This window comes from Somniosus microcephalus, chromosome 3 (genome assembly GCF_052327205.1).
Source record: "Somniosus microcephalus isolate GS21.2 chromosome 3, FLI_Smic_1.0, whole genome shotgun sequence".
NCBI classification, from domain to species: Eukaryota; Metazoa; Chordata; class Chondrichthyes; order Squaliformes; family Somniosidae; genus Somniosus; species Somniosus microcephalus.
Window position 1 is genome coordinate 335339181 of NC_140989.1, and position 14144 is coordinate 335353324.

Here is a 14144-nt window from a genome sequence, read left to right on the forward strand (position 1 = left end):
GGGGTTTGATTGGGTAGACATAGAGAAAGTGTTGCCACCTGTAGTGAAGTCCAAAACTCAGGCCATAAGTATTAGATAAGTCACTAATAAATCGAATAAAGAATTTAGGAGAAACTTTTTTACCCAAAAAGTGGCTAGAATGTGGAACTTGCTACCACATGGGGGGAGTTGAGACAAATAGCATAGATGTCTTTAAGGGGAAGCTAGATAAGTACGTTGGAGAAAGGAATAGAAGGATATGCAGATAGGGTTAGATGAAGTGCAGTGGGAGGAGGCTCGTGTGCAGCATAAACACCAGGACAGACCAGTTGGGCCAAACGGCCTGTTTCAGTGCTGTAAATTCTATGTAATAGTCATCTAGCTGTGTTTGATATCTTGCCACAGATGTACATCACTAAAACTATTGACTGTGTTCTCTTGTTCATTACTGAATTGCTAGAGCACTCAAATATTAAGCAAACACTATGGGCTGGATTTTCTCAATGGGAAGCTTTTGGAGGCGGGACTGCTGCTTGCCGGCTTTCAATCCCGCCTCCATCAGCTTCTGGCCAACCAGCGGGATTTTCCCCTGAATGACCTTGTTAAGCCCGCCCAGCGGGCTCAGCAGGCCAACTAGGGGGAAGTCAGTGACAGAGCACGTCAACGTCTGACGTGTCATCTGTCAAGAACTTTTGAAAGAAGAAATGTCATTGTTTGACAGCTCTGTGAAGCTGTCAACCACTGACATTCTGTGTAGTTTGATGAGTCCTTGTGTTCAGGACTCATCAAACCTTTCAATTTTGCAGAAATCACCTAGCTATTGGTTCGGAGGATCCAACAGCCAGTCTGTGATATCTACAATGGAGATGTCGGGACTCCGGCTCCACAGCGGTTGAAGGCTGTAGGCAGAAACAAAGGTAGGCTGTAGGCAGAAACAAAAGGTAAGTGAACATTTTCTACCACTTTACACTCACCTTACATACTTACCACTCCATACTTGCACCCATCACTCACCTCTACATCGCACGTTCAGACCCCTCAGACCTCCTACAGTCTGGCGGGGTTCCCAGAGGTCAGGAAACCTGCACTTCGGAAGGAAAAATTAGGATAATCCTATTTTCTGCCTGTTAATAGGCTTTAATCCCTTTCCTGCCTTGAGGAAACGGGACAGGACAACTTCCCGCCTTCTGGCAAGAGGACACGGAGGCAGTTTGCCACCGCCCTCAAATTCTGCAATTTTACTGGCAGTCCTGCTTCCATGGGGCTGACAAAATCCAGCCCTATGGGTCTGCTGTATGCTGAGGCCCCACACTCCCAACTTCAGCTCGAAGCCAGAAACTAAATGGAGTAAGTTAGGATGCAAATATGATTTACCTGAGGAACTGTTAGATATTTGAGCAAACCTCAACAACATATTTTGTAAACTTTTAAGAAAACACATTTGTTGGCTTCTGGTTTAATACCATACCATTTGGCTAACAAATTGGTTTTACTAACAGTCCACTATATAAAAAAGAGGATAACGGAGAGAGGCGTTCTTACTTGTCACTGTTAGCAATTTTTCGGAATTCGCGTACAGTGATTGGCTTCTTCTGGATGTTGTACTGTGTGAAAAGGCCTGACTGGCCTGTCACCACCTGTTGAATAGGGGCTGGAATCACCAGATCATCAAGGTTATCATAGCTCCTACAAGGCTTCCATTCTTTGGGAGGGATCACCTGTTAAGAACAAGAATAATTAGCTGGGTAAACCCACAACTCAAAGCTCCAAATTTCTAAATGTGTGTTTGAAACCAAAAAAAAATGCACATGTAGTTTTGTGTAATGCTGCTTTTAACAATTAGGTCACGGGAGTCAACAGTAGTGTAATATACTAGCAGATCCCCTGATTGTGCTGCTGACCCAAGACTGTTGTGATGTGTAGCTGCTAACTTGACTTGTGTCTTTAAGGTCACTGCTCCAAATAGGCAAATCCAGGTAACTGTAGCTGTTTCTAAAATGCTGAGATCAGTCAGGGGGCAATTGTAACTACTTATATATTGCAAGATCCTACATGGAGCTCTAAACCCACTTTTCTTACAAATTAAATACCTACACTCGCCTATGCGACATTGCAAAGTACAACGCAGTAAGCGTCTGTGACTGTCGCTCAAACAGTAACACATGGTCTGACACAAGGCAGGTCTACTTAGCATTCCTACTAAGATTTGATCATGAGGATCCATCAGTTATTCTACCCAATCTTTTCTCCAAATTATTCTACTGAAGATGCATTATTTAGCCATTCCCCATTACTACAAGGGATGCTTCAGACTACAGGTAAATATTTAGAACTTTGGCGTTCCAATTCTAATGGGGCAGTAATTCCTCCCCAAACGCGTGAGTACGGAAGGGGTACTCGCGCGTCTGGCCGGAGGAAATGCCGGTTTTCAGCATGCACAGCGCATGCGCTGAAAACCGGCATTTCCTCTCCTCTAACCCAAGAGGTGAAGAGGCTAGCGCGTGCGCTGTAGGGGGCAGCGCGTGCGTCTTGGATTTCCTCTGTTTTGGGGGATTTGCGCATGTGTAAAGGCCACCGGTCTTTACGCTTGTAAAAAGCACACGTAAGTATTTATTTTTACAGGTAAGTGGTGTTTTAGTGCAACTTAGAAATAAAGTAATAAACCTGTGAAAATTTTTAAGAATCTACAATAAGGTTAGTTTTAGACCCTTTTTATTAAAAATTTATTTTTTTCAACAAAAAAATTGTTTAAATTAATTTTTTTAACTTATTTATACTTAATTTAATGATTGGGATGTTTTTTAAATTTTTATTTAAAGTTTAAATAGTGTTTTGGGCCCCCGAAGTTTTCATGAGTTTGACAGCTCTTACTGTCAAACTCATGAATAAGTTTCCCCTCCCCTGATTGGCTGCACAGTGCTCACCTGATCCCAGCCGGCACATCGCACTAACTACGCCGCTGGATCAGGTTAGCACAGCGCGCCGACAGCTGAACCGGGCCTGTGAAAGGAAATGCAAGCAGGCCCGGGCTTCAGCTGTCGGCGCGCAGGGTGAGTGCAGATCGGGGGCTTCCACGCGCGGCAAGCCCCCGATCTAATTTCAGGGCCAATATACTTCTAAGCTGATATTTTAATTTGACACACATGCGAGATTTGAATATCACAAACCTCATGGAGCAGAGACCTCCGAGACTTGAAATGCAAGTCAAAAAGAAAAGCTTTTAAGAATACAAAAAGTCACGTGAAACAATTTTTAAAAAAATTAGCAGGCAAAAATTACTTTTCTGGGGGGAGAATCTGTACACCGAACTCTCTTCATATTTCCCAGCTGCTTGGAAACTATGAGCAACAGCCACCGAGGAAGCAATTCCCAAGAGAAAATATCCTTAGATATATTAATTGCTGTTATATATAAGAAAAAGAAATAGGAGCAGGAGGAGGCCCCATGAGCCTGCTCCGCCCTTCAACAAGATCATTGCTGATCATCTACCTCATCTCCACTTTCCCACCCTATCCCCATATCCCTAGATTCCCTTAATATTCAAAAATCTATCGATCTCTGTCTTAAATATACTCAATGACTGAGCCTCCACAGCCCTTTGGGGTAGAGAATTCCAAAGGTTCACCACCCTCTGAGTGAAGACATTTCTCCTCATCTCAGTCCTAAATGGTCAACCCCTTATTCTGAGAGACTGTGACCCCTGGTTCTAGACTCCCCAGCCAGGGGAAACATCCTCCCTGCATCTACCCTGTCAAGCCCTGTAAGAATTTTGTATATTTCAATGAGATCACCTCATTCTTCTAAACTCTAGAGAATATAGGCCTAGTCTACTCAATCTCTCCTCATAGGACAATCCCCCATCCCAGGAATGAGTCTGGTGAACCTGTGTTGCACTCCCTCTATGGCAAGTATATCCTTCCTTGGGTAAGGAGACCAAAACTGTCCACAATACTCCAGGTGCGGTCTCACCAGGGCCCTATGTAATTGCAGAATTGGAGAAGCATCTGGGAAGGTGCCGAACACCTCGCGTCTCTTCGCTGGGAGTAAGTGGAAGCCAAGCGCAGGCAGCGCACGTCAACCCAAGCACTTCACCCACCCGTCCCTTCAACCATCGTCTGCCCCACCTGTGACAGAGACTGTAGGTCGCGCATTGGACTCATCAGTCACCTGCGAACCCATTTTTAATGTGGAAGCAAGTCATCCTCGGTTCCGCCTAAGAAGATATCATTGCAGCAAGACGTCTTTACTCTTATATTCAAATCCTCTTGTAAAAGGCCAACATACCATTTGCTTTCCTAATTGCTTGCTGTACCTGCATGTTAACTTTCAGTGATTCTTGTACAAGGACACCCAGGACCCTTTGGACACCAACATTTCCCAATCTCTCACCATTTAAAAAATACTCTGCTGTTCTACTTTTCCTACCAAAGTGGATAACTTCACATTTCTCCACATTATATTCCATTTGCCATGTTCTTGCCCACTCACTTAGCCTGTCTACATCCCCTTGAAGCCGCTTTGCATCTTCCTCACAACTTACATTCCCACCCAGCTTTGTATCATCAGCAAACTTGGATATATTACATTTGGTCCCCTCATCCAAATCATCGATATAGATTGTGAATAGCTGAGGCCCAAGCACTGATCCTTGCGGTACCCCACTAGTTACAGCCTGCCGACCCGAAAATGACCCGTTTATGCCTACTGTTTTCTGTCCATTAACCAATCCTCAATCCATGCGAGTGTATTATCCCCAGAATCCCTAATTTTGTTTAATAACCTCTTGTGTGGCACCTTATCGAATGCCTTCTGAAAATCCAAATACACCACATCTACTGGTTCCCCCTTATCTATTCTATACTAGTTACAACCTCAAAAAACTCTTAACAGATTCGTTAAACACGATTTCCCTTTCATAAATCTGTGTTGACTCTGCCCAATCCTATTATTATTTTCTAAGTGACCTGTTGCCGTGTCCTTAATAATAGATTCTAGCGTTTTCCCTATTGCCGATGTCAGGCTAACTGGTCTGTAGTTCCCCATTCTCTCTCTCCCTCCTTTCTTAAATAAATAGTGGGGTTACATTTGTTACCTTCCAATCCACAGGAACTGTTATAGAATCTATGGAATTTTGGAAGATGACAACCAATGCATCCACTATCTCTATATCCACCTCTTTCAAAACCCTAGAATGTAGACCATCAGATCCAGCGGATTTATTGGCTTTCAGTCCCATTAATTTCTCCAGCACTATTTTTTTTTACTAATACTAATTTCTTTCAGTTTCTCATTCTCGCTAGACCCTTGGTTCTCCATTATTTCCGGTAAGTTTTTTCGCATCTTCTTCCATGAAGACAGACACAAAGTATTTGTTTAATTTCTCTGCCATTTCCTTATTCCCCATTATAATTTCTCCTGTCTCAGCCTGTAAGGGACCCACATTTACTTTTGTTTATCTTTTCCTTTTTACAGACCTATAGACGCTTTTAGTCTGTTTTTATGTCTCTCGCTAGTTTAATCGCATATTCTATTTTCCCTTTCTTTATCAATTTCTTAGTCCTCCTTTGCTGAATTCTAAAATCCTCCCAATCCTCAGACTTACTACTCTTTTTGGCAACATTATAAGCCTCTTCCTTTGCTCTAATACTATCTTTAACTTCTCTGGTTAGCCACGATTGGACCACTTTTCCTGTGGGGTTTTTGTGCCTTAAAGGAATGTATATTTGTTGTAAATGATGTATTAATTCTTTAAATGCTAGCCATTGCTTACCTACCATCATACCTTTTAATGTAGTTTCCCAATCTACCTTAGCCAACTCGCCCTTTATACCTACGTAGTTTGCTTTGTTTAGATTTAAGACCCTAGTTTTGGATTTAACTAAATCACTTTCAAACTCAATATAAAATTCTATCATATTATGGTCACTCTTCTCTCAAGGCCCCTTTACAACAAAGTTATTAACCCTTTCTCGTTGCACAATACTAGATCTAAAATAGCCTGTTCCCTAGTTGGTTCCTCAACATACTGATCTAGAAAACTATCTTGCATACATTCCATGAATTCGTCCTCCATACTATTACTGCAAATTTGGTTTGCTCAGTCTATATGTAGATTAAAGTCCCCCATGATTACATGTTGCCTGTTCAGGTTAAAGGCACCATGCGTCATGGTAATAAGTCATACAAATCAGGTACAATCCCCAAGATCGCTACTAAGTTTGCCAATGTTACCATAGTGATACTACAGGTGGCTCAGCATCCCTAGACTGCAGAAAGGAGAAGCTGGAGGGGGAGAAAATGAAGATTAATCAGCCAGGGTGCTTGATCAGAAATCGAGCAATCCTTGGTTTAAATGCATTGTATAAACTCAAGGTTCAGTGATGATGCTCTCTCCATTAAAATAGCCTACCTATATTTTCTGGATGCAATCATGAATAATGTCCACTTGGGTGAGGTACCAGAGGACTGCCAGTATCTTGTGAATCACATTAAAAAAAAAAAATTAATTCATAGGATGTGGGCAACGCTGGCATGGCCAGCATTTATTGCCCATACCTAATTACTCCCGAGAAGGTGGTGGTGAGCCGCCTTCTTGAACTGTTGCAGTCTGTGTGGTGTAGGTACTCCCATAGTGCTGTTAGTGAGGGCGTGCCAGGACTTTGACCCAGTGATGAAGGAACGGCGATATATTTCTAAGTCAGGATGGTGTGTGACTTGGAGGGGAACTGGAAGGTAGTGATGTTTCCATGCGCCTGCTGCCCTTGCCCTCCTATGTGGTAGAGGTCGTGGGTTTGGGAGGTGATGTCGAAAATGCCTTGGGGAGTTGCTGCAGTGCATGTTGCAGATGGTACGCACTGCAGCCACATTGCACGGTGGTGGAGGGAGTGGATGGGATGCCAATTAAGTGGACTGCTCTATCCTGGATGGTGATGTTGGGAGTTGCACTCATCCAGGCAAGTGGAGAGCATTCCATCACATCCCTGACCTGTGCCTAGGTGGTGGAAAGGCTTTGGGGAGTCAGGAGATATGAGTGACTCGCCGCAGAATACCCAGCCTCTGACCTGCTCTTGTAGCCACTGCATTTATGTGGCTGGTCCAGTTAAGATTCTGGTCAATGGTCAGTACGAGGCATCACCTTACAGAGAGTTAGAGAATAAACAAGAGAGAAAACTGAGGACAAGACATTCAAAAGACACAGGCCCGTATTTTCCGATCGCATGCCTCCTGCGTGCGGAGGCCTGCGATCTGGAAAAATCTACACCCTTACCCGAGGGCTCCTGGGCCTCTCCAAACTCCAAGTGCGCAGGGCCCACGTATCTCAGAGGCGCATGTAGTTCGCAGCGTCTCTGGGATCACGTGGACCATGGGGAGCCAATCAAAGAAGGGAATCTCCCTTCATACACTTGACAGGAAGACCTGTCAAATACATGAATGGCGATCACCCCAAAAACATAGTAAAACTTCAATTAAATTTTTAAAAATCACAGTTTTAAAATGACTTGAAATTACAATAAATTAAACATTTTAAACAAAAATTTAATTTTTGGAAAAATATTAGTTTTTTTTAAACAGGGCTAAAAATAAACTTACTTTTTTTTTTATAAAAGAAGTATTTTTAAATGATAAATCATTTAATTTTTTAAAAACTTTTTTCAACTCTTATCCTGGTAAAAGCAGGCCTTACGCCTGGTTTTACCAGGCCTAAGAATTATAAGGGTTTGCTGCAGGCGGAGGGGCTCCAGAAAGCAGAACTATCCGCCCGCAGAGGCCCTTTCCAGGGCAGCCGGAGGATCTGTCAAGAGCATTCCTGACAGATCGGAAATGCTGGTTTTCAGCGCATGCCTGAAACCGGCATTTCCGATGTCCCTACGGGTGGGTACACAGTGCGTACACACCCGTAGGGATCGGAATATCTGGGCCACAACCAATACCAAGAGCTCACCACAATTATCAAGATCTGGTTTAATGGCGGCAATTTAGTCTTTTTCACCCTTTTTATGCATGACCATAGTAGTTGAAATTACAACTTCAATCTAAGGTGATTGAGGTCATCAGCAGCTGATGAAATTTGGAATGTTTTGAGTTCAGTTTTTGTAAATGAACTAAATGCTTAATTCACCATATATTTTAGTTTTTAACATGTCAAATAGTAACTAAATTATTGCAGTATTATACAGTGATGGACCCATTTTGAAAACCTATTTTGGTACATGGTTTGAGCAAACTGGGGACAAGCAAGAGGACTGGCTTATTCACAGCTGCAAAATGGCAAATTTTAACATTTCATTTAAAATAGTTTTGTGTTGTAGGTCTGTTGGTGGTGCTAAGTAAAACTACCATTCATTTGAGTGTGGATTACAAAAATACACCAGTTACAAGACCTACTGAATAGGGGGAGTGGGAAGTGATACAAAACAGCCGAGATGCAGCTGCAACAGGTGCCACCAGGTACAGCCGTGATGGTGTGTGCCTTGCCGGGGCCCAGCACAGATTTTCACTTTGGGGGCCCCTATATTTTACTAGACAACGATACTGAATACTACCATTTACGCTGGTGTCACATCTGCACATGAACAATTGTTTGCAATGCATAATATAAAAATAGTTGACAAAATAATAAATATAAAACACAAGAGTAAATGGGATTGAATGATTATAAAAGGTCTTGAAAGTGAGAATGAAAGATTTACAAACAAAAATTGTACTCGCGGAAAAGGAGGGACGGTGTAGGTTTGAATACGATTTTAACTAGACAATCTAACAAAGATTTTTATAATTGATGATTTTATAATTGGGACACTCATAGGGATGTTTCTGAACTGTGAGTGCGTTTCAGCACTTGGACTCCACCGTGTAAGGTTAGATGTTGACCGAATATATGTTGCATATTTTCAGTCATAGTAGGAAATGGTGACGGGTTTTATGCCTAGATGATGATTATCAAATTCGAAACGCCTTTATTCTAACCTCCATTTTGTTTTCTGAATAAGTTTAAGCATTTAGAGCCTGACCACTACAACTGAAGACTCATCCAAGACTCAGTCCAATACGTGGGCAGATCCCATCAGTTTTAGTAAAACACCTGTACAGCCTTCCACACAAACTCTGCAAACCCAGCCCGGGCATACTTTGGTTCTGTCTTCACAAAGGAGGACGCAAATAACCTCCCTGAGATGTTGGGGAACATAGGGTCTAATGAGAGGGAGGAACTGAATGCAATCAGTATTTGCAGGCAAATGGTGTTAGGGAAATTGACGGGATTGAAGGCCGATAAATCCCCAGGGCCTGATAATCTGCATCCTAGGGTACTTAAGGAAGTGGCCCTAGAAATAGTAGATGCATTGCTGGTCATCTTCCAAAATTCTATAGACTCTGGAATAGTTCCCATGGATTGGAGGGTAGCTAATGTAACCCCACTATTTAAAAAAGGTGGTAAAGAGAAAACGGGGAATTATAGACCGGTAAGCCTGACATCGGTAGTGAGGAAAATGCTAGAGTCCATTTTAAAAGATGCAAATAGCAGAGCACTTGGGAAAACAGGGACAGGATCGGACAAAGTCAACATGGATTTACAAAAGGTAAATCATGCTTGACTAATCTACTGGAATTTTTTGAGGATGTAACTGGTAGAATAGATAAGGGAGAACCAGTGGATGTGGTGTATTTGGACTTTCAGAAGGCTTTCGATAAAGTCCCGCAAAAGAGATTAGCGTGCAAAGTTAAAGCACATGGGATTGGGTGGTAAGGTACTGACATGGATAGAGAACTGGTTGGCAGACAGGAAGCAAAGAGTTGGAATAAACGGGTCTTTTTCCAAGTGGCAGGCAGTGACGAGTGGGGTACCGCAGGGATCGGTGCTAGGACCCCAGCTATTCACAATATATATTAATGATCTAGACGAGGGAACTAGATGTAATATCTCCAAGTTTGCAGATGACACAAAGCTGGGTGGGCGTGTGTGCTGTGAGGAGGATGCAGAGAAACTCCAGTATGATTTGGACAGGTTGGGTGATTGAGCAGATGCATGGCAGATGCAGTATAATGTGGATAAATACAAGGTTATCCACTTTGGTGGCAAAAACAGGAAGGCAGATTATCTGAATGGCAATAGATTGGGAAAAGGGGAAGTGCAGTGAGACCTGGGTGTCCTTGTGCACCAGTCGCTGAAGGTAAGCATGCAGGTGCAGCAGGCGGTTAAGAAGGCAAATGGTGTGTTGGGCTTCATAGCGAGAGGATTCAAGTACAGAAGCAAGGATGTCTTGGTGAGACCACACCTTGAGTATTGTGTGCCGTTTTGGTCGCCTTATCTGAGGAAGGGTGTTCTTGCCATGGAGGGAGTGCAGCGAAGATTCACCAGACTGATACCTGGGATGGCAGGAATGACGTATGAAGAGAGATTGGGTCAATTGGGCTTGTATTCGCTAGAGTTTAGAAGAATGAGAGGGGATCTCATTGAAACTTATAAAATTCTAACAGGACCAGACGCAGGAAGGATGTTCCCGATGGCGGGGGAATCCAGAACCAGGGGTCACAGTCTAAGGATAAGGGGTAAGCCATTTAGGACTGAGATGAGGAATTTCTTCACCCAAAGAGTGGTGAACCTGTGGAATTCTCTACCACAGAAGGCAGTTGAGGCCAACTTAAGAAATATATCTAACTCCTTCTTGAATATATTTAATAAGGCTAAAGGGATCAAGGGATATGGGGAGAAAGCAGGGACAGGGTACTGAATTTGGATGATCAGCCATGATCTCATTAAATGGCGGAACAGGCTCAAGGGGCCGAATGGCCTACTCCTGCTCCTATCTTTCTAAGGGCCCTGTCCCCCACGTACACTCTGTCCTTTCTCTGCTCTAACTGATTCTTGCGTATTTTTGAAACGTGACCGCACGGTCACTGAATCATGATTGAACACAGCAACTGTCTATCAGGACAAGTCAGCACATTGCTACAGTGAATTGGATGCTCGGCTGCCGATGTAATAAAATGTCAATGGATCTTCTCCTCACACCCAGCTGTCATGGCAACCTGATTGAGCATAAAAGTGATAGCACTTCGGACAAAAGGAGATGGAGTATTGGGACAGAGACATTTTCATTCAGATCAATTTCTGTTTTGGACACTGCTTGTGGACATTTATTTTTTGTCAATGTCGCTGTTTTGATATCAGCAAATTGGAAACAATTCTCCAGTTCCGAGAATAACAAAGTGCGTGCCAAGAAACCGCTGACTGGCTCGGGGCCTTGTGCAATTGCACAGATTACACAGCCCTTGCGGCCAGCAAATGTCAAGATACAAATCTGGCCCCACAGTGCCACAATCACAAGCTATACTTCAACTTGAGATAGTCATCCTTAGGAAGTGGAAATTCAGTACAAGTCATTCACTAAAAAAGGAAAATACAGCTATAACTATGTACATTTGTCAGGTTACCTTTGCAAGTCCAGCACGGTGGGCTGCTTGTGACTCTATATATGCGACGTAACGGTTGAAATTTTTGAATTCCTCCATCGTAGGATAAAAGGTCATTATCCGAGAGTTGGGATTGAACATTGCAGAATCAGACGCCATGGTGGTCCAATTCAATCACCTACAACGCAAAAATTTACACAAGTTTACATTTTGCAACCCAAGATTATTGGTAATAAAAATGTATTTTTACAAATATTAAGAGTGGCCAGTAACAAATGACCAGAAACTGTTCAAGCCAAAGGTTACCAGTGTCATTCAACCATTCCCACTCTAGTGTATCCAGAAATGCAGAATTATAGCAAGACATTCCATTTCTATAGGATTTATAACATTGATAAACTCCAAGAACAAAATCCACTGTGTAATTCCGATACCCGAATAGATGGTGGAACAGAGTATAATGCCCAAATTTTTCAGCACCATTACAAAGCAAGAAATAAGATGAGATCTATATGAATGGATTACTGATCGCTCTCAAGAAGGAAGCCATAAACACACACACACGTAAAAGAGATTAGCAGATTAAATTTACAAAATAAATAATGGATTAATAAAGCGCTCGGTGCCCTTCGGTAACGTTCAACAGGCTGGGGTCAAAATATATTTACTGTACTGTACACAAGGGGCCGTTATGACCGAAATAGTTTCAAAATCGGAAAATTAAACTTTGCATCGATGTTAAAAAAAAAAGCAGAAACACAAACAATTAAAAACAAACACTTAGCATAAACGCCGCAGGGTGCAAACCCGCGAGAGGCGAGTTTCGATTTGAGGGCAGAGGAGGCGGGCGAATCGCGGCCGCTGTCAACAAAGGAGGCGGCCTGCGAGGGGTAAACCGGGCCTGGGGAATCGCTGCAGCCCGAGAGCAGGGGGAAGAGAGGAGGAGAGAGGAGCTTTAAACCGTGTCCGGGAACCGGGGCGAAAGGGGGGAGCTCGGCTTCTCCCTTTGTCCGCTGCGGGGGGCGAGCCGAGCCGCCCTCTCCGCTTTCACTTTCACTATCCGCTGGGTCGGGTCCGGATTCGCCTCCCGGAGCTCCCTGCCCTGCCCTGCCCCCCCGGACATACCGTCCCCCCCCGCTGCTGGCACAGGGCCGGGCCCGCTGGGTGCTGAGCGGAAACGGCCGCCTGCGCTCTTTAAATCTCTCCCTTCTTTGTGGCCGCGGCTCCCAGAGGAGACCGTGGATCGAGGGGCCGGGCCCTCCCTTTCCTTCCATTGTTTACCAAGGTGTCGCCTCGCTCAGCCGCTCTCACTGCCCACCGCCCCCGAAGTCGGAGCCCCCACAACACTTGAGGCGGGATGGGTGCTGATCAGACGCAAGCCCCCGACATTTCTGCCTCACACACAACGCCGAGCGGCCGTTTCTTCCCCGCCCTGTCAGTCAACCCAGCCCGCCCCCGCATCCTGCACTGATTCGGCCGCCCGACACCGTTTGCACCAATAATAGCGCCAGCTCGGCGCACAGCCTCGATCCCATTGGTCGTTCGTCCCGTCATTCACGCCATTGTTCAGCCAGTTAAGTTGCGACGGCCGGAAATTAGTATTAATATGTGCAGGAAAAAAAATTGGAAGGCCGCGGATAATCGAGATTCAAAAGTTTTAAAAAAATTAATTCCTTGGTATGACATCAGTGGAAACTTACGGCCGTTAATACCGAGCGTCGCCCGTTTCCTGATCGCGCTTCAAGCCTCCGTTAAAAGAAACCTGACATTTCCACCCTCCGCTTCTTCCAACCACCACCAACCAATCAGCGCCTCGTCTCCCACTACCAACTAATCAGCGCCTCGTATCCCACTACCAGCCAATCAACACTATGCCTCCCACGACCAGCCAATCAGCACAATAGCTCCCACGAGCAGCCAATCAGTGCTCGTCTTCCTCTACCAACCATCAGCAGCTCATCTGCCACTTCCAGCCAATCAGCACCTCGTCTCAGCCCTTCTATTCGTTGTTTGTCCAATTGGAGCTTTAGTCTCCCCCAGCTGACCAATCAGCGCCATCCTAGAACATGCTTAACAATAAACAAGTTGGATTATCACCTACCAATCAATAACTACTTTCTCCAGTAGTAACCAATGAGTACGTTTGTAACTGAACTATTCCTTTATTACCATATTATATTTATATGAAATCTAACATTTTCAGTTTCTTCTTGAGTTCGAAGTCAATCAACAACCATTCGGCTTTCATGATCGCAATTCCGATATCCTAAAACAGTAACAATCAACCGACGGATCGCCATGAGCAGCGACATTTTATTTTCAACCATTAGCTTCCTCGTCATCAACAGACCAATGAGAATTCGGTCTGTTCGCCCTCAACCAATCAATGAACGGTGTCCGATATTAGCCAATCAACAAGCGGCGTATGATCCGCCTCTGAGACAATAAGAGACCGGGTTGTCGACCAATTAGGAGTGGCGTGAGTTCGCCTTCATCCAATGGGGTGGCAGAGTGTGGCTTCCATTGGCCGCGTGCGGGTCTGCACATCCACCGACTCGAGACATCCCGGGCTGCACTCTGGTGCAGGAAGCGCGGGGCGGAGCTACTGGAACTGCACTGTGTGGCTCTTGTTGCTGGAAGGCAGATTTTACTATTTAAAAACGACCCTTACGTCTTTGAAAGGAATAATAAAAGATTATCAAGTTTTATTCTTTATTCATGGCATTCATCTGTTTCAGTTGCTTTGTGCCTCT

At 44.2% G+C, this 14144-nt stretch overlaps 1 protein-coding gene across 4 annotated transcripts in view; it reads right to left on the reverse strand.

The window, feature by feature from the left end:
* The window catches only part of kdm4aa (lysine (K)-specific demethylase 4A, genome duplicate a), a 112465-nt gene extending 98750 nt beyond the window's left edge, over positions 1-13715 (reverse strand). The window contains exons 1-3 of one of the 4 annotated variants that reach the window (XM_085983211.1): positions 13493-13715; positions 11413-11569; positions 1522-1697 (exon numbers count right to left, since the gene is read on the reverse strand). In XM_085983211.1, coding sequence (XP_085839337.1) covers positions 1522-1697; positions 11413-11550 — 314 coding nt within the window. In that variant the 5' untranslated portion in view covers positions 11551-11569; positions 13493-13715. Of the gene's footprint in view, positions 1-1521; positions 1698-11412; positions 11570-11697; positions 12446-12672; positions 12829-13091; positions 13206-13492 lie in introns of those variants that run through there. The other 3 variants (XM_085983209.1, XM_085983210.1, XM_085983212.1) reach the window with 3 other exon arrangements.
* Between the last annotated feature and the right edge of the window lie 429 nt (positions 13716-14144).